The sequence below is a fragment of the Spea bombifrons genome, chromosome 4, assembly GCF_027358695.1.
Source record: "Spea bombifrons isolate aSpeBom1 chromosome 4, aSpeBom1.2.pri, whole genome shotgun sequence".
NCBI lineage: Eukaryota > Metazoa > Chordata > Amphibia > Anura > Pelobatidae > Spea > Spea bombifrons.
This window is the reverse complement of record NC_071090.1, coordinates 56,106,242-56,125,437: the sequence shown is the minus strand read 5'-3', so window position 1 is coordinate 56,125,437 and position 19,196 is coordinate 56,106,242. Positions and strand designations below refer to the sequence as shown.

At 36.3% G+C, this 19,196-nt stretch overlaps 1 protein-coding gene across 1 annotated transcript; it reads left to right on the top strand.

The window, feature by feature from the left end:
- Positions 1-9: 9 nt before the first annotated feature.
- GPR37 (G protein-coupled receptor 37) lies at positions 10-14,769 on the top strand. Its single transcript, XM_053462113.1, has 2 exons — positions 10-2,064; positions 13,281-14,769. Exons 1-2 carry the CDS (start codon positions 1,096-1,098, stop codon positions 14,097-14,099), a joined length of 1,788 nt encoding a protein of 595 aa, XP_053318088.1. The 5' UTR covers positions 10-1,095; the 3' UTR covers positions 14,100-14,769.
- The last annotated feature ends 4,427 nt before the right edge of the window (positions 14,770-19,196 follow it).

Here is a 19,196-nt window from a genome sequence, read left to right as displayed (position 1 = left end):
CTGGCATCTTTTGTGCTTTTTCTTCACTCCCCCCTCCAGCAGCACAGCCTTTGTGTCAGCATCAGTGTGATGAAAACTAGCCTTGCTTCATTATAGCAGAAAGAACTTGGTATCTGGTTCAAATAACCCTTCTAATACAATAAGGTGAAAATGGTATGGTAGAAAAACAAGTCAAATGGGAGAAAAAAATACATGACGCTTAAAACTTAAAAGCAAGCAATATTCCTTGCTTACTCCAAGCAGACAATAAGCAGACACTAGTAGCGGTGGACAGCAAGGTGCGATAATTGTTTACAGCCACGTAAATGTGCAGATAGTGTATGGAAGGAGGAGGGAGGCAGTCTCAATCCAGACCCACACAGGCGCAGAGGATGGTGTGGTGAAGCCTGCAGGCGGGGCTCTTCAGCACTCCCATGCATACACAGCACTGACAGCAGAAGCCACATTAAGGGGCAGGCAGTCTGGAAAGCAAAGGTCTCTCTCATGCTGCACCTTGCTGACCAACACTTGTTCACCTTCTTCTCAACACAAAGGAAAAAAAACAAGCAATTTAGATTTCTTTTGCCTGTGACTGCCATCCGTATCTCATGCCTCCCAGTTAATCTGTTCTGATGACATCTACAACCTGTTTACTTCAAGGCAGGGAGGGATTATATTCATTTGGGATTAACAAGAAGAGGAGGGAGAGGAGTTTCTCCCTGCAATAAAATAGAAGATACCACCGTACAGAGGAGGAAAATGTAAATGAGCAGCAAGGCTCATTCCTAACAGTTTCTCCAGACTGTTCATATAGGGTGGAGCCCTGGGATTTCTGTGGATTTACAGCATCAGGCACCTTAACTTTTCCCCTGAACTGCATGTGCATCAAGGACATGGAGAAAACAGAGCCTTTGTGTCATGTGCATTGAGTTTCTCTTATATTGTTAGATTACCTGTAAACCTGAAACCTGACCCATTGGATCGTTCATTTATTTACAGCACATTGTCCGCTTGTATTCTGGCATTGCTGCTTTTGTCTGGCACAGCAGGATCGAGTGACATGTTTGGAACTACCAATGCATTGCCTCGTTTCTAGCTAAAGCGTTTCTTTTAATCATGCAGAACACCTTCGATTCATTATTCTCTGCATGCTTTGTGTGGGTTTTTATAGTGAGTGTCCACGGTCTGCAGGATGATCTCTTTATCCGGAGGCAAGAAAATGTGCATAGCATAGGCTGGTGCCACGGTTTCCACTGCATCACTGGCAAACTTTTCCCTAAAAGGACAGGAGATGAATCTGTTTATATGGAATCTCTCGGTGAAAGGACTTTAAAGAAACTCATTTGTAAATGCAATGTAACTCTGTCGCAGGGACCGTTAAATAACCCAACTGAACCTTCATATGTGATGCAAAGATCAGCACTGCAAAATGAAAAAGGAGAAAGAGACGCCATCCCTACATCCAATATCAGGTACAAAGCATTGGCCCTAAACAAACTGATTGTTACACCTGAGCAGGAGGAGATTGATCATGCCCTAGGGACGCTTTATATCCAAAATGGGAGGACCAGGAGAGGAGCCGGTAACCACCAGTGGAATAAAGGCAATGATGACAGAAAAGTATCTGTGAATTTAAATGAAACTTTGCAGGATCTGATCATGTTAAAGGATACAGAACCTTACGCTTTGGCCTTAAATGGCTCTGCCCCTATTGCTACCAATGATGTCAAGGTGTTTCCAGATAGCATGGAAATCAGTGAAGCTCTGATGCCCAAAAACACCTCAAAGAAACGACAGCATATAAGAAATCCATTTTACCCGATCACAGATGATTCGTACGGTGCCTATGCAGTCATGTGTCTGTCCATTATCATTTTTGTCATTGGGATTATGGGCAACATGGCTGTTATGTGTATAGTCTGCCACAATTATTATATGAGAAGTATATCCAACTCACTTTTGGCAAACCTGGCCTTTTGGGACTTTCTGATCATTTTTTTCTGCTTGCCATTGGTGATATTTCATGAACTTACCAAGAAGTGGTTACTGGAGGATTTCTCATGCAAAATCGTACCATACATTGAGGTAAGAATTTGACTTTTTCATGTTTCCGAAATGATTTTTGATATTTGTGATTATTGCCAGTTTGTTGTGCTTTTTCATATGCTATATTTTATATATATTCACAGTAATCTAATATCACTTATTGGGGAAAATATGCCTTTGAAAAAGAATTAACATTTACCAAGAGGGTTAACATTTTCATTCCTGATCAGGAGTAAAGAGTAAATAAGTACTTAAGTTGTGAAGCTGATTGCCTGCTTTGAATTAGCATGCTTGTTTGTTCCTTATTTAAAAGTGACCAAGCCACATATTGGTGCCAGGCTTTTGGAATACGTTTTGTAGCTCTGCCAAGCAAGCCTTTGGCCAACTGGCTTCCTTCCACCACCATTAACAAAAAAACAAAGAGAGCATCAAAGAATGCTCATGGTGATGTGAGCCAGCACCTACCAAAATCCAGGTCTCAACCAATGTATATCACTTGTATTAGAACTGCATGGGCAAACGCATATATCTGTATGTGCCACATTTTCAGAGGTGGTTAGTTTTCCAGGCAGTTTCTGAGTCATGGCTGGATCTCATATATCTGGTGCCAAGTAGAACGCATTTTTTCCAAACTGGTCACAGGCTGTAACTTGTAAAGCTGATTCTCTGTAAATTTTATCTTCCCAATTATTCTGTTTTTTTTTTTCTGTTGTACTATTCTCTATAATCCCCCAAGAACCCTTCTCAAACCCCCCACCACCACCACAGACAAATGTTTCCATACATGTAGTGTGTTTTGTTTTCAAGATAATTTGCCATATTAAAACAATCTTAAAGCAATAGAGGCTAATAGAGTGGGGGAATTAAAACATGCATAGAGTAGGCATAAAGGAATCCTGAATCGAAGACAAGACCAAGGCCTCATTAAGGTCAGAGTATTTACATGAGAAAAATAGGCAGACTTGATGGGCAGAATCGTTCTTATCTGCCATAAAATTCTATGCCTCTATCTTTCAAAGCCCGTTGAAAACCTTATTCAGTTCAACATATTGTTCATTGCTAAAATCTGTCTTATTTGTCAGTACCTTGCCAGATCTTTCTTGAGTTATTTAAGGTGAATAATTTCTTATACCTTCAATCTCCTAACAACCAATGATGCGCCAGGCACATCACGGAAAAACATATATTTAAGGGCCAGTGACGTGCCTGAAATGTCATGGGGTAAATGAGCTTAGAAAGTGATCAATGATTGCGGTTTTTTCACTCATGAGTGAAGAAGCATATGAGTGGTATCTCTGTAGTCAGAAGATGTTGCTGAACACATACAGGGCTGTTGTTTGACAGTGATATCTACAAGGAACTGTAAATTCATACCTGATGTACAATGTATATATAAAAAACACATACAAAATTATTACCTCAAACTTTGACAAAGGCTGGTTGTAGAATTAGTGCATGTAAAGTGTTCAAATATCATCATCTGAAATACCCTGTGCACTCTAGTTTTAAAAACATATATAGTTTCATGGGGGTAAACTAAATTGGCTGGCTTCAAAGAAGTCTCAAACAGGACATGGGCACAGGATGACCAGATATTGAAAAACTGAAATGTGCATTTCCCAAATTTGGTCTTTTAGCCCCCAAACAACCAAATAAACCTATGCATGGGTTGTATCACTGTTACTGAAGACATATTTGTTACATTATGGGTGTTGTTTCCCAGTAACCCGCTATATTCTTAGAAAATTGATACATGATTTGCAATCCTGTGTGGGAAAAAAGCAGCAAAAATGTACCTGTTTGGCAAAGATTGGTGGTAAAATGGCTACACGAAAAGTGTAAAAATACCCCAAGTTGAATAACGCTTTTCTTGTCCTGAAAAAAAAAATATAATTTGTGTGGGTGCACTGCTAAATAAGCAAGAAGAAAATTACAGCTGAACACAAACACCGCAAAAATGTTAAAACAGCATCGGTCACGAAGTGTACAAAAATTAAAAACAGGTTGTTAGGGAGTTGAATTTCATAAATTACATTTTGATACCACATTTTATGCCAGTCCTACACATTGTCTGTTTAAAAAGCAATAGGACATTTTTGTGGTAACAGGATAATGAGATGTTACCAGTCTCACTTTGACTTGTACTCATTTTTACATTCCTTTAGAAATATACAGTTCTCCGTTGTGATCTTTGTGAGATCAACCAGAAGCCCCAGCAGCCAACTATATGTGATGAGTTAATTTTTAAAATGACTAGTTTCAGAAGGCTGATAACATATGTCTTACATTGCCCTATAAAACTCAATGAGCAGATGAAAAATCTAAATTTCTCCAGTACGTACTGCTGTAGAAATATGCTGTTGGTCAGCACCTCTTGGGGGCATAGTGAAAAATGGCAATGATTAATCTCAAGGGTCTCTTATGTTTAGCAACCTCATAATAGTAACATCAGTGAGATGTCTTTAAAGTCTTTGTATATATTGAATTTTTAATTATAAAGGGCCAGCCCAGGCCTTCTTGGTAGAGAAACTTGTCAGTTTTGGCCCTTCATAATGAATAGTGAAGGAGGTAAAACCACAACTCTTCTTTTGGTAAATAAATCCTGTTGTGCGTTCTTGTTTTTGGGTTTTTGTTGTTCTTGATTGTGAATGGTATCTATGTTTTGCTGGTATCTAAATACATTTCCAAATATATTTATTATTTTTATCGATGTCATATTAGTAAATGGTTGTATAGCAAAATACAGATTTTTTAACTCAGGCATAGCAGTTTAATGGTGCAAGGGCATTAGGAATTTTTATGCACGGGGGTGCACTGATGTAGGTGCATGTTCCCTGTCATGACTACTATAGAGGCGGCACATTCATTTGGAGACATCATAGAGTTGCTCACGGCCGGCGCTACTTCAATTCTTTTTTTAAAAGAAAGTATTAAAGCAGCGCCGGCCGGCGGCATCAGCACCCAGCGCCCGTGTGCGATGGCCGCCTAGTGATGGGAGCAGCGTGGGAGTTGAAAGCTCTGCCCCCTCGCACGGACCTTTCACCCCTCACGCTGCTCCCATCGCTATGAGGCCATCAGATTGCTGGAAATCTAATCTAAATGGCCGATGTGTGCTGATGCCGCCGGCCAGAGCATTATGCGTTGGGCCGGCCCTGAATGTGTCTTAAAATATTATATAATCTTTATCTTCAATTTACAATAATGAACAAACACAATCTGTTTTAACTAATAACACACAGATTGTTCCTGTCCATATTGAATACAGCATTCATATTCTGGGCTGGAAAAAGTATGTGAACTCCTAAGCAAATCATTTTAACAAAAGCTAATTGAAGTCAGGAGTTAACAAACATGGAGTCCAATCAATGACAAGGGAATGGAGGTGTGGTTTAGAGCTGCTTTGACATAAAAACACTTAAGTATTTTGAGTTTGCTACTCTCAAGAAGCATCTGCTGATGTGAACCATGCCTTCCAAAAATGAAATCTCAGAAGACCTACAATCAAGAATTGTTGATTTGCATAAAATGGGAAAGAGTTACAAAGTAACCTCATAAAGAATTTACATGTTAATCAGTCCGCAGTTAGACACATGTTTTATAAATGGAGACAATATTACACTGAGCACCCAGCCAAGATGACTCCAAGGGCACAACGCAGAATGCCTAGAGTTACAGGTAAACTGCTTGAATCATTGGAACTGTTTAACATCTCTGTGTACCATATGCAAAATATTGGACAGGCATGTGGTCAATGACAGCACGGTGGAAGCCGCTGTTGTACAATTTAACATTGCTGTTCATCTGAAGTTTGCCAATGAGCACCTTGACACTCTACAACGCGAATGGGAAAAAGTGTTTTGGACTGATGAAAAATTGCTCATGAAGAACATGCAGCTCTATGTATTGCATAAAGGCACCAAATACCCACATGAAAACATTATCCCAATGGTAAATTATGGTGGAGGGAGCATCATTATTTGGGGTTGGTTTGCTGCCTGGACAGGTTGCCATCATTTAGGGGGACAATTAATTCCCAAGTTTATCAAGGTATCATACCTGGCTGTCCATCTTATTAGAAGTTGTGTGATGCACAACAGGTCAATGACCCTAAACATCAAGTAAATAGGAACAAAAACATGGAAGGTGATGGCAGATAAGAACCATTTGGCCCATCCAGTCTGCCCAACATCTGAATACTTTCCTTTAGTCACTGGCTTTATCTTATATCTAGCTTAGCCTTATGCCTATCTCATGCTTGCTTAAACACCTTCACTGTAGTAACATCTACCACTTCTGCTGGAAATTTATTCCATGCATCCACTACTTTTTCAGTAAGGTAATATTTCTATATGTTCGCATCAGACATCTTAGGAATATGGCTGAGTTTAAGTTCTGTGAGGAAGAATGGTCTAAAATTATTGCTAAATGTTGTGCAGGTCTGATCTGAAGCTACAAGAGGTGCTTGTTTGAGGTTATTGCTACAAAAGGAGAGCACTGTAAATGTTTAATGGGTGTGTTCAATAAAGACATGGAAGATTATCATTGTTTGTGTGTTATTGGCTTACATTGTGTAAATATATAGTTTAGCATTTTTAATGAAGCCTAAGGGCTTCATTAAAAATGCTAAACTATATATTTACCGTGGTGGATGTTTTGTTAGTGGGTAATTTGTTAGGTAGGGGTTTAAAACAAAAGCTAGTTTTTATGTTCCTCTTTTCCACTTTTCTTTTTTTGCCTTCCTTTGGTTTTTGTAACAACATTTCCATACCAGCACACCAATTATTCCTAAATTGGTTTTATGTTTTCCAGAAATTTTGTTATATAAATATTTATCCGAGTTCTGTATGAGACTCGCTGTATGCTATTCTCCTGTACACTTGCCATTGCTACTTATCTTCTGTATATGTCCTCATATCATTAGATTCTTGTATATTTTATACTGTCACATGCTATTTACTGATTGTTCTAAATAAACAGAGATTTGATTCTAGAATAAATAAAAAAATAATAAAAATAAAAAAGCTAAACATAAAAACCTTAACCCCCCTCAAAAAAATATATTATTTGTGTGGGTTTACTAAACGAGAAAGAAAAAAATAATAGTTCAAGAAAATTGCCATAGTCCTCTAGTGTAATATAGTCCTTCCTTGTCCTTAAGTGGTTAGGAAGTTATGACATGAAATATTTTGGTATCTTGTGACACACCATTTGATTGATAATACAGCACAGTTTGTGTCTTTTCCATAATTATTATTGCTTAATATTGTTGATAATTATCATAATTCTTTATATAAAACCAACCATTTACATAGCACTTTACATATCGCATGAGGTCTGACATAGTCCGGTTCTAGCTATCATTTTATTCTTTTGAAAGTACTTAAAGGCGTGTTCATTAAATATTGCAACTGAGGATATTCTCAATACCAGCTATATAAGAATGTAAATTGGATCCATCTCTTTCCCAAATTCAATATTTTGCTGTTCTGTACAGTAAATTAACATACTTTTATGTAACTGTCTTTCAGGATGAAAATAATAATATACATGTATTAGAAACTCACTTTATGCACATACCACAAGATCAGACATCTTAACTTCCCATTCTCAAGACCTGCATGATCACTTCTCTTCATTAAATTATTTCTGACAATTGTTAAGTTGCTGATTAATGTGGATGCTTCAGGGCAGGATATTGAATAAATACTATATCTCATCTTCCTTGAAATAAACCTTTTACGCGTCCCCATAATTATTACACTTGGTTGCCTGGACCAAAAGGGCTAAATGTGCTAGGTATGTACCATGTGTGTAATGCCACACTAAGGTCAAATTTCTCACATTAGTAATGTAAGGGAGCCACCATTCCCTCTTCTGAAGGAAGTCAATGTGCCAAATTTCCATTAAAGAGGAAACAAACAGAACATTGCAGATCAGTCATAGACCTTTAGGCAGCAATTGGCCCATGGATCAGGAAACCCAATATGGATATTTGCTACATCTCTTGTGAGATCAGCTGGCTTTCATGCTGGTGAAAAAGCATGATAACAGCTAACAAGCTTGGATCAGGGCTACTGATTTCCCCCAATTTAGAAAATAAAATTAAAAAACAAGATATTTTATTACAAAACATTTATTTTTTCATTTTTTTAAATTGACAGATGAGCCTTTGTTGACTTCAACACCCATCAATCTATTAAGGAGTTGTAGTCCTCAAAAGCTGGTGCGCCAAAGCTGTCACAAGGTTGGCATACTAGCAGGGGTATGTATTTTCTTACTATGTGTCTCATTGTCTTTTTAGCACCATGGCGAGGGGCACTGAAGGAAGAGATTTGGTCAAATGTCTCTCCACAAAAGCAAGACATATAGACATTTAGCTTTTACATCTGTTTGGAATACCTACACTAGATTACACCAGGAACCATAGGGTATATCTAAAATGTAGCAGATATTGTTAACATTGATAATAACCAGTCCCTAAGTGCTGACGTATAGCCATACAAATAATGCTGATGTTTCTAGCTAAACCTATAACCGACAGATAGCTTTTACAAAGTAAAGCATGCCTTTCTCTCATAGTGGAGTTGCACATCTATTAACAAAATGTCATGGTGCTAACAATGGAGCAGTGTATCAGAGTTCTGTGCCAAGTAACAGTGTCCTTTGTTATCAGAATGGTGGGAAAGTACACGTCTTGTCAAACCATTAATCATTGTTTTATTCTTTTCTCCAAATGATTGTTTTGTTAAGAACATCGTTTATTCTTCTTTGTTCTTAATAGAACTTTGGAAGCTAGGGACCATCACTTGGTAACTCTGTAAATAATCTATAAATGGAGTTACTCCTCATAATATAAACATGGAAGTGGCTTTTTTGTTTTTTTTATATATTTTGGGTTTGTACGTTTTAACCAAAAGCAGCTTAATGCAGAAATATATTAAAAGGTGAAAACGACTAGATCAACATTTAATATGATAATATTTTGTTCCAAACTTATAAACAGGTTGATGTGGAAATTGTTGCTACTTACTAGATAAGTTTGTTGTTGTTCAGATATCGACCACCATTGCAAAATAAAAACTAATAATTTGTTAATCTTGTGTAACATACAATAATAGAAAGTAATGATTCTAATAATGTACCCCTGTTGCCCAAGAAAATGATCTGGGTACTTACTATAGTAGACAATTTGAAACAAATGTGGTTTCAAAAAAATAAATACATTTCAGTTGCTATTTTTTTTAAATCAAAATTTTAGCTTCTTTTAGAGTAGCAATGCAAACAGGTTAAATTGGTAGGAAGTATAAGTAATGTGGTAAAAGTGTAATCATTATGTTTAATTTTCACTCTAGTTAATTGAAAATCCTGCAAATGTTAATCCATGCACATTACCTGTAATTTAAGGATTTGTAGGAGGAGAGCTTTGGTTCCGTGATCAATTATGGCTCACATTATCACTAAAACTTAAATTACTGCAATATTTATTTCAGCCATCTCAATACTGTTCTCCATTTTTCTGGTAATACCTGAAATTCTCAGTAACGTATGTCGACAGTATGGTGCTCCTGTGCACAAAATGCAATGTAAACCATTTAGAATAAATATAGCACTTGGTTAACTAAAGCAGGGGGCAGTAGCAGCATACATATTGCAGTTCAACAAATATATCTATTTTTCATTATTTTTATTATGTACAAAAACAAAGGATGTATGCCTTTATTGGTAAATAAATGTACTGTTTGACCTTGAAACTACAGAACAGAGTCAATGTTTACACTTATCTGTTTGGTACAAATACCCACTGTAGCTTCTAGAACACTGTTATAATTGAAGCAGGAACCCCTGTCAGTACAACGGTTTGATGAGATGCTGTTCATATCTGGACAGTGAAGGGCAGGTCAAGAGCAGATGTGGCTAGTCAGGTGACTTCTACTCAAATCAGGATAATAGATGGGTGGACCAGAAGGGCAATGGTGCTCAGCTGTCATAAATTCATTCCTCTCTTCTTGATTTCTCATTAGTTAATGATAGGCTTTTAGCACCCCCTAAGAATCAGGGTAATGCTATGGTGTACGCAGCTGAGATAAATTAGCCACACATATGCATGATAATATTCTCTGCACAAATGTGTCTCACATTTTCTGGTGTTTCTAAGTAATTAGAAATTACTTTTTAATATTCAGTAAATTCATTTCTAACATGTTTGTATATTCATCCTGCTGCTACATCAATTTCGTAATTTTCCAAAGTCAAGTGGTTGTGTGCTTAAAACTACTCATTTGCCAACCAACACTACACTTGGCATTGGGCATAGTGGTATAGTGTATATTCATATTCATAAATCATATACTAGTTTTGGACAGTTTTCAGAAGCTTTGAAGCCATATAGGATTTCACAGTATAAATTGTTATTGTCGTTTAGTTGTTATAACTATCTTTCTTGTCTCAGAAATATCAATCTGCCTTGTGAAAATATGCCACCTCATGCCAAAGTTTATTATCTTTTTTGTAAGCAACTAGTCATGGGTTAAAGTGATAACAATGAAACCTTCAAAATACCTGATTCTACACTTCCAGTAGACACGTAGTACTGATTATTACTGCAAACACGACTTACACATATTGTCTCACACAATAGTAGCAGAATAATTCACAATGAATTAATTGGATTGTTAGTATTTACTGTGTTCACAATGACTTGCTGATTATGTAAATGTGCTAGAAATGAGAATGTGAAGCTAAAGTGTGTAAATAGTAATCACAGAGCAATCACCATTTCTGCTCCAGTATATTTTATTAGCATAAAAGCATCATAACAAAGCCCTTCTCTGATGCAGTATTTAATTTGTACAGTGCAAAACACTACCCCATTCTACATCAGTAAAACTCCTCACATAGTTTATAAAAAAATGGTCCATTTCCAAGTAAAGTCCTAGAACAAGTGTCAAGCACAAGGTTACATACAGTCGGAATGGATGCATGGAATAGGCATATGGCTCTCCTGAATCTTATACTAGACCAATGACTGATTGAGGTTTGAGTCCTGGCACCAGACAAAATGGGCCGACTAGATTGGGCAATTTATTTTTGCCCTGTTAAATTCTATGTTTCTTATTCACTTATGTGTTAATATGAGAAATTTAAGCACCACACCCCGGGGTTTATTCTCTAAAGCATAAATTGTAGGAGAGATGCATTTTCAACTCACAGACTTCTAAGTTGGGTAAAATCTGTTCAGGCTGATGCCCACAAGACTTGTTTTAATGTCCCATGCTTGTAAACCCAGTGCTAAAATACTGTTTTCCAAAACAAAGAGCGATACAAAGTGATTTGTTGCTACACACTATCGTTTCCTGTTAAGCCACTTAACCATTTAACTCCTTCATAACGTTCCATGCTGTCACGAAAATGTGTGCCTACAAAAATCCATCATGACGGCATGGATCTCAGTACAGGGCATTGCTTCACACCCAAGGCAGTAGTCAGGAACCATCCTCGCACCATAAGTCGTGCGCAATCTACATGTAAATGTGAGACCTACATGTATGGAAGCCTATGTTTACACTGTATGTGAGGATCCATTCACAGGGAGTGCTACTGATTGGTCAGAGACTGATCAGCAGCCTCAGGAATAATACCGTATTTGCTCGATTATAAGACGACCCCGATTATAAGACGACCCCCCAAAATCAAAATATTAATTTAGGAAAAAAACAAAAAGCCTGAATATAAGACGACCCTATAGGAAAAAAAGTTTTACCAGTAAATATTAATTCATGTAAATATATTTTTTAAATTTCCTTTTATTTGCCAACCTGCCCCCCCCAGTTATGCCACTCTGCCCCCAGAAATGCTTTATACCCCCCCCTATTTGCCACTCTGCCCCATGATATGCCTTATACCCCTATATGCCACTCTGGCATATAGGGGGTTAAAAGGCATATCATGGGGCTGAGTGGCATATAGGGGGTTAAAATGCATTTCTGGAGGTATATATGCATATCATGGGGCTGAGTGGCATATAGGGGGTTAAAATGCATTTCTGGAGGTCCAGCAATCACACTCCTATCAAGCCAAGGCAGCCAGTACATGCTGGAACCTGGGGATGATAGTAGTGGGATTACAGCCTCCCGATGCCATGCTACAACCCCCACCCCCCTTACACATCCATGCTATCACACACAAACACACATTCACAAACATTTAAATACTCATTCATTCCATTAATCACACATACTTCACACATTAATCACACATACTTACCCAAAAACCCTCCCCCACCCCCTTACCTGAACTGCAGATCTCTCACTCGAAGACTTCTGCAGGGGACCGGCTGTACCAGCAACTTCTCTGGCCCCGCCCCCAGAGGAGGGAGGGGGAGATAGAGTTCTGTGAGGAAGCTACAAGCTTCCTGTCCTCCTGCTTCTAACGGAAGAGACGCTGCTCGCGACCGGTAAGCAGCATGGCCCCAGCCATTTTTTTGGGGTCTGATTAGAAGACGACCCCGATTATAAGACGAGGGGTATTTTTCAGAGCATTTGCTCTGGAAAAAACCTCGTCTTATAATCGAGCAAATACGGTAATTCACAAGTAATAGAATTTTTTTTTAAATGTGAGCCATCAGGCTGCCAGCTGCCAATGAAAATTGTACGATCACTACTGCCATGCAGGTGATTAGACTCTATGCTGCAACTAGCCACCACCCACCCAACAGCAAATCCACCCCAATAAAAAAAATACAAAAAACCCTAAACACATACATTATATAAGTATTCAGATTTCAATGTTCTTTTTCACAATAAACAGGTAGAACTCTAGCACCAGCAGCAAAGCTCTAAAAGTGCTAAAGGCTCACAAAATGTGTCTTTTTTTATATAAACAATTGAGGCTGAACAGACATATGATACAAATTTGAACAAGCTCTGGGTTTTTGGGTACCTTTGGTAAAGAAGGCCAATTAAACACATTCATGATGAAGTTGTCATCACTATCCTAACCTTAATTAAATTACCGCTATGAAATATGTAACTTCCAACTTCATAATGTTGCCGTGGCTATCTTTGGCTCATAGGCAAACCTTCTGTTTCCTTGTATAGGGACTTAGAATGTGTATTTTCCTGAAAATGAATTAAAGGATATTATAGCTAAATGATTGCAGTCATAAGAAATATTTTACTTTTTGGTGTTAGTTATCTAATTGGAATGAGCGTCTTATTTTAATGAATCTTACTTGCATATTCATTTGTTTCTTACAGGTTGCCTCCCTTGGTGTAACGACGTTCACGTTATGTGCCCTTTGCATTGACCGATTCCGAGCTGCTACAAACGTTCAGATGTATTATGAAATGATTGAGAACTGCACTTCAACGACTGCCAAGCTAGCTGTAATATGGGTTGGTGCTCTTCTTTTAGCTCTACCAGAAGTTGTTCTTCGTCAGTTATCAAAAGATGATTCAGGAGGAAACACCAACTTCCTCAGTGAACGTTGTGTTGTTAAAATCTCCACGGACCTTCCTGATACAATTTATGTTTTAGCGCTCACCTATGATGGTGCAAGACTCTGGTGGTACTTTGGCTGCTATTTTTGTTTGCCCACTCTTTTCACAATTACCTGTTCACTAGTAACAGCAAGAAAAATCAGAAAGGCAGAGAAAGCTTGTACAAGAGGAAATAAACGTCAAATTCAACTTGAAAGTCAAATGAACTGTACTGTTGTAGCTCTGACCATTTTATATGGCTTTTGTATAATTCCTGAAAATATCTGTAACATTGTAGCAGCTTACATGTCTACTGGAGTCTCTAGGCAGACTTTGGATCTTCTTCATCTCATTAGTCAGTTTCTTTTGTTCTTTAAATCATGTGTTACCCCTGTCCTACTTTTTTGCCTTTGCAAGCCTTTTAGCCGGGCTTTCATGGAATGTTGTTGCTGTTGTTGTGATGAGTGCATTCAGAAGTCCTCAACTGCAACAAGTGATGATAATGACAATGAGTTTACCACAGAACTGGAACTTTCCCCTTTTAGTACCATACGACGTGAAATGTCCACATTTGCCTCTGTTGGAACCCACTGTTGAAAATAGCTATCTAGTTATAAAACACACTTGTTATGTACATTTGAAATGTTTTCATTTTTTAAGATTAAACATTAAAACTGCTATAAAAATAGATATATGATGTTTTAAAACTAACAGGGTATGTTTCCAGTAAACATTTAACTTGTTTCTGCACCTTAATTAGATTTTTTTAATTATAGTCACAATTTATAACATTTTACAATTATATATCACACAAGGTGAAATTTATTATACTCTAAGGTGGTTTGCACTGAAAATCAATATAAGTTTTTGGCTATTTTAGCAATTAAATACATTTTTATCTAGCTAATCTTCAATCATTTGTGTCAGCATTTTGTCAAATTAGATTAATGCTAACATCCTTGTTGTATCTTCACATACCATTGTATTTCTTCCATAACAATTTATTTTTTTCAATATTTTAATATTTGTATAAAGCTCCTAAAGTAGTGATTAATAGAATATATACAAAGTACCCAATCTGCGGCTGGTTGTGATGATTAATTTTTACCAGTAACCATACATTTGTATTTTGTTGTTATCATTTGTATCATAGGTTTGTGGGTCTATAGGCTGGCAGCTTGGAACTTTATGCATTAATGTTATTTTTGTCAACATATATTTTTTCTTGTGTGTAAATATTCTGTTTTGTGGAAACTTAATTAAGGGAATACTATTTTATGTTATTTTTTTGCCAGAAAGTTTTCTATTTTTTTCAGTTTTTCTTCATAATTCATAAAAATGTGGATTGGCAAATTATTATGCCTAGACTGTGGTCGTGTTTAAACATTGATCACTGATGTGCAGCACTATCAAAAACTATCATATCAAAAGGTTGTGACCTTCCCAAATATTCAGAGTAAAAATTAGGGCAAACAACTAAATTACTGATTCAGAAATGTTTGTCCAAGTCATAAATGTGATTAATGTTAAATGTGTTGAAATGTCTTCTGACTCTGCTTACTTTTTTTTTTACAGAGTTTAAAAGTTTTTTTTTTATTGGTGAAACTTCCTCTGATCCACAAGAAATTGTGTCTCTTAGCGGTACCTAATGATGGAGGAGGTTATAACATTAATGGAGAATACCCTTTTTTTGCTTTGTTTGTTTTCAGTAGGTTCCATGTTTGTAGAGTGCAGTCAGAAATGTGTGCTAAGTAGTGTTTTGTTACTTGAAGCAGAAGAGCAGATTACATATGGATTTGCACAACTTTTTATTTCTCTTCCTGGTTTCCCAGTGTGATTTGCCTGCAGTAAATTCAATGTTCGCTCTGGATTGACTTGTGAATCATGAGAACTAGCTTCACAAATAGCAATAGATCATTAATAGGTAAGTAGTCCTGTGGAACATAGAAGTTATGACTTTTTTGTGACAAGTATCACTTATATATTCCTTACAACCATAGAACAATAATTAGGCAATCTAAAAGTGTAGTGGAAGTTTTCATTTGAGTGTGATTTGCATACCTGGGAACTCTCTGGGTAAAGTTCTCCGGGTCAACAACTGAATCCTCCAGGTCCCAGAAGCGGGGTCCTGACAGGCCTCACTCCCTGCCCATTTACCCTTTAAATGGGGGTGTTTCCTGCGATGTCAGAGGGAATGCCCTCCGACATCAGCGAGTAAGCCTCGATGTCAAAAGGACCGCCCCTGACATCAGTGGTACCGCCCTCTGACATCAGTGGGCAGTCCTGGTGGTGTCCAGCAAGGGTAAGCTCCGGGTAGCCGGAGCCCAGAAGTTCCCAGGTCAATTCTAAATAATTCTAAAAGGTCCATTCTAAATAAGGATCATGGCAAACTGATGAAGATATAGTCTGACCATTTACCCTTAAAAGCAGAAAAGCAATAAGGTATGTACTTAGTGATGTATACTATCTTTGGTATACCAAAATAAATGACCATATTCTTTCCAAAGACTCTCAAGGAAGTTTTAAAAATACTCCAGGACTGGTAGTATGACAAAATGACTACATGGATTACGGTATCCCTTGGGGTTTATATATTATGATGCCCTTTGGACTTGCTTGAAAAGTCATGATTGATTAAATATCATATAGCATTTTAGGCAAAGCAAATAGGCACATATAGTTGTAGATTTCTGTATATAGGCATATTTAAGGACATTTTTGTGAGTCCCATATGGTGAAATGCACATTTTTTTTAAAGTAGTATTATATAAATAGTGATAGGATCTTTCATTATTGGTAGTGTTTTGTAAAGTCCAGACATGTATGTATTATTTTCGTAACCAGCATTTATTTACAATTTTAAGTGAATATTAAAGTATATATAACAAAATAATATTAGCCTTCAAAAACAGAAGCACTTAAAAGTGAAACAAATGCTACCTCCTCTGCCTCTTAAAGAATTTTTTGTTTAGAAGATGTTATTTAAAGGCTTTTTTTAAATTTAGGGCCCTTTATATGAAAGCATATGCTCAGCTTCCTATTGATGCCAGTGATGTTGACAATGGCCATGCAGCTGAAAAGGACTGCCCGGTCACCGATTGCTTTCTGTTTTCTTCCCGATCGCTTGTCAGAGGTGGTTAGTTTAAAATTTTGTCCCAAGATTTTAAAAAAAGAATGATAAGCATCTTTTCAACATTGATATTTCTGTAAATAAGAGACCATTGTGGCTTTTTAATCTTTGTAAATGAATACTGAACACTTTGTTTTAGAACTTAAAATGTACTAAATGAATGAATAGTATTTTTTTCAGTGTATTCAAAAATTGCTATTGAATAAGTAACACAACAAAAATTTTGAATTCATTAAATGGTTTTACAAATAACATGGCATGCTTAAGATAAACGTTGTGTCACTAATGGATGTTCATGACTGTATTTCATAATTCCCTTAGAAACAATTTCAAAATCCAAGTTATGTATAGAACTCATTGCATTTGTATAATTCTAGCAGACATGATACCAATTATGCCAAACTATTATAACGAAATGCAAGGAGTTGATCACTAATAACAAAAAAAAAATGCACATTGCATCAAAACTTGGTTTATGTCAATGGTATGTTGTGTTAAGTCCTTGTACAATGATCCATGTCCTGCATATCTTTTTTTTTTTAAGACAAAAAACTAAAACGTTCTACTTTAATGGCGCAGTAAGAGATACCAGACTCTTTTGTCATTTCTTCCTGCAAAATATCTGAGTACCATAACAGAGCTGTTGTTTATTGCTGATTTTTAAAAAAAGGAATGAAGGATGGTTGTTGTTTATTTTGATGCTATGGCCCATTAAGTTATGTTTTTTCCCTCTTCAATTGAAATTGGGGTTCAAGATGTATACATAGGCAATTAACCTTTTCTTTGAATAAACAGTGACCTAAGCAGAAAAATATACTAAAGTAACTCATCTATACAAACATTCCAGTAGTACACATTTTTTCAGTAGTCACCTCTGACACAGAATATTAAATTATATAGGGAGCTATCGAAATTTGAATACTTTGTATATGCGTGTTGTGTTTTATAATTGGTTTATGGACAATAGAAAGTACTTTCCTTTACAACTGATTTGCATTATCCTTAAATATACAATAGTTTGCTGTGTGATCCATCACATAACTTGTTTTTATATAGACATAATATTGGGGTCACTTGGGGGAACTTTCTCTCTGTAGCAGATGTGTCTGGCTAGGCTCATGCTAGCTGAGCCCTGGGTCTGGTTCAGGCCACTCTTTCTCCCAGCAACCTAGTTTGCTTCTTCTTCCTTTAAGTGATTAATTAAAAAGATGATTTGTTGCATGGACTCCAAATGTTTAAAAATGTTCATGTTATTCTAGGTGTAGCCTATTCACTTGCTGGAAAACAATACTCTGTAGAACAAAATAACACAGACATATGTTTGTAGTGATATATATATATATATATATATATATATATATGTGTGTGTGTGTGTGTGTGTCACATTCTTGTATTGTATTGGATGTTTAAAAATGCTAGAAATGCGTAGTTGTCAATGCAAATTATATTTCATGTGTATCTTTTCTGAATTAGGTTAGCAAAAATCCTAGAAAAGTGTCAAACCAACAATTCCTGTAATAGCCTAAAGTGTATGCAATTATTAAACAACAACTGACGTGTACAAGATTTGTATATGTTAAATATCATTGCGGCCGGTATCAGTTGCAATAAGTAACTTTGAGTGGCCATATAACAAACTCAACACCACGCTAGTCAATCCACATTGACAAACAGTGAAGGGCATATTGTGATATCACTGAAGGATGGAGCTAATGGTTTAGAACTTCATATCTCCTTGCAATCTTTCAGTATGTTTAGTTTAAAGAATATATATATATATATATATATATATATATATATATATATATATATATATATATTTTCTTTAAATATATTTAATTTAATCCTTGCTGCAACTACGTTTCCATTTAAATAATATATGTAAGCCCACAGTGGCAATTATTAATAAGAGATTACACAGAAACTTTAGTGTAATGGATTAGTACAACTAAACACGTAGGTACAAGTTTTAATAATTCAAAGAATATAAGAGGCATGTGATTTTTTGGTAGTTTTGAGGCATATAAGATCTTGTGTACACTTGTCTGTACAACTGTCTATTGTGGAATTTCATGCTATAAAAGGCGTATGTACAATAGAATTTGTGTTTTACTTATATTTACTATGATAAACAGCATATCTTTGTTTTAGACACTGTTTTTGTATTTTAAGGTAAGCAACAATTTCTAATATGTTGATTGTTAGCAACATTTATATTATTTCTCCTCTAATTGTAATTATTTTGTACAATTGCACTGTCTAGCTCTAAACAGGTCTCAAATGTGAACACTTTACATATGTTTAGGGATAAAATCAGTTCTTTTGGAATTAATATTTTACACATTGTTATAATAGGAATTTGATTTTGTATAATTTTGCTATTGTTGGAAATTAAAGCATTTTAATGTAACCATTTCTTTCTGTTTTGTCATTTTTCACCTTTACTTTGGATTTAAATCAGACTTAACCAGTATTAAGTTGAACCTAAAATCATCCACTTGTCTCAAGTAGTCTTTAACACTATATCAATGTTTATTGAATAATTACTCTCACAAAGTACAATG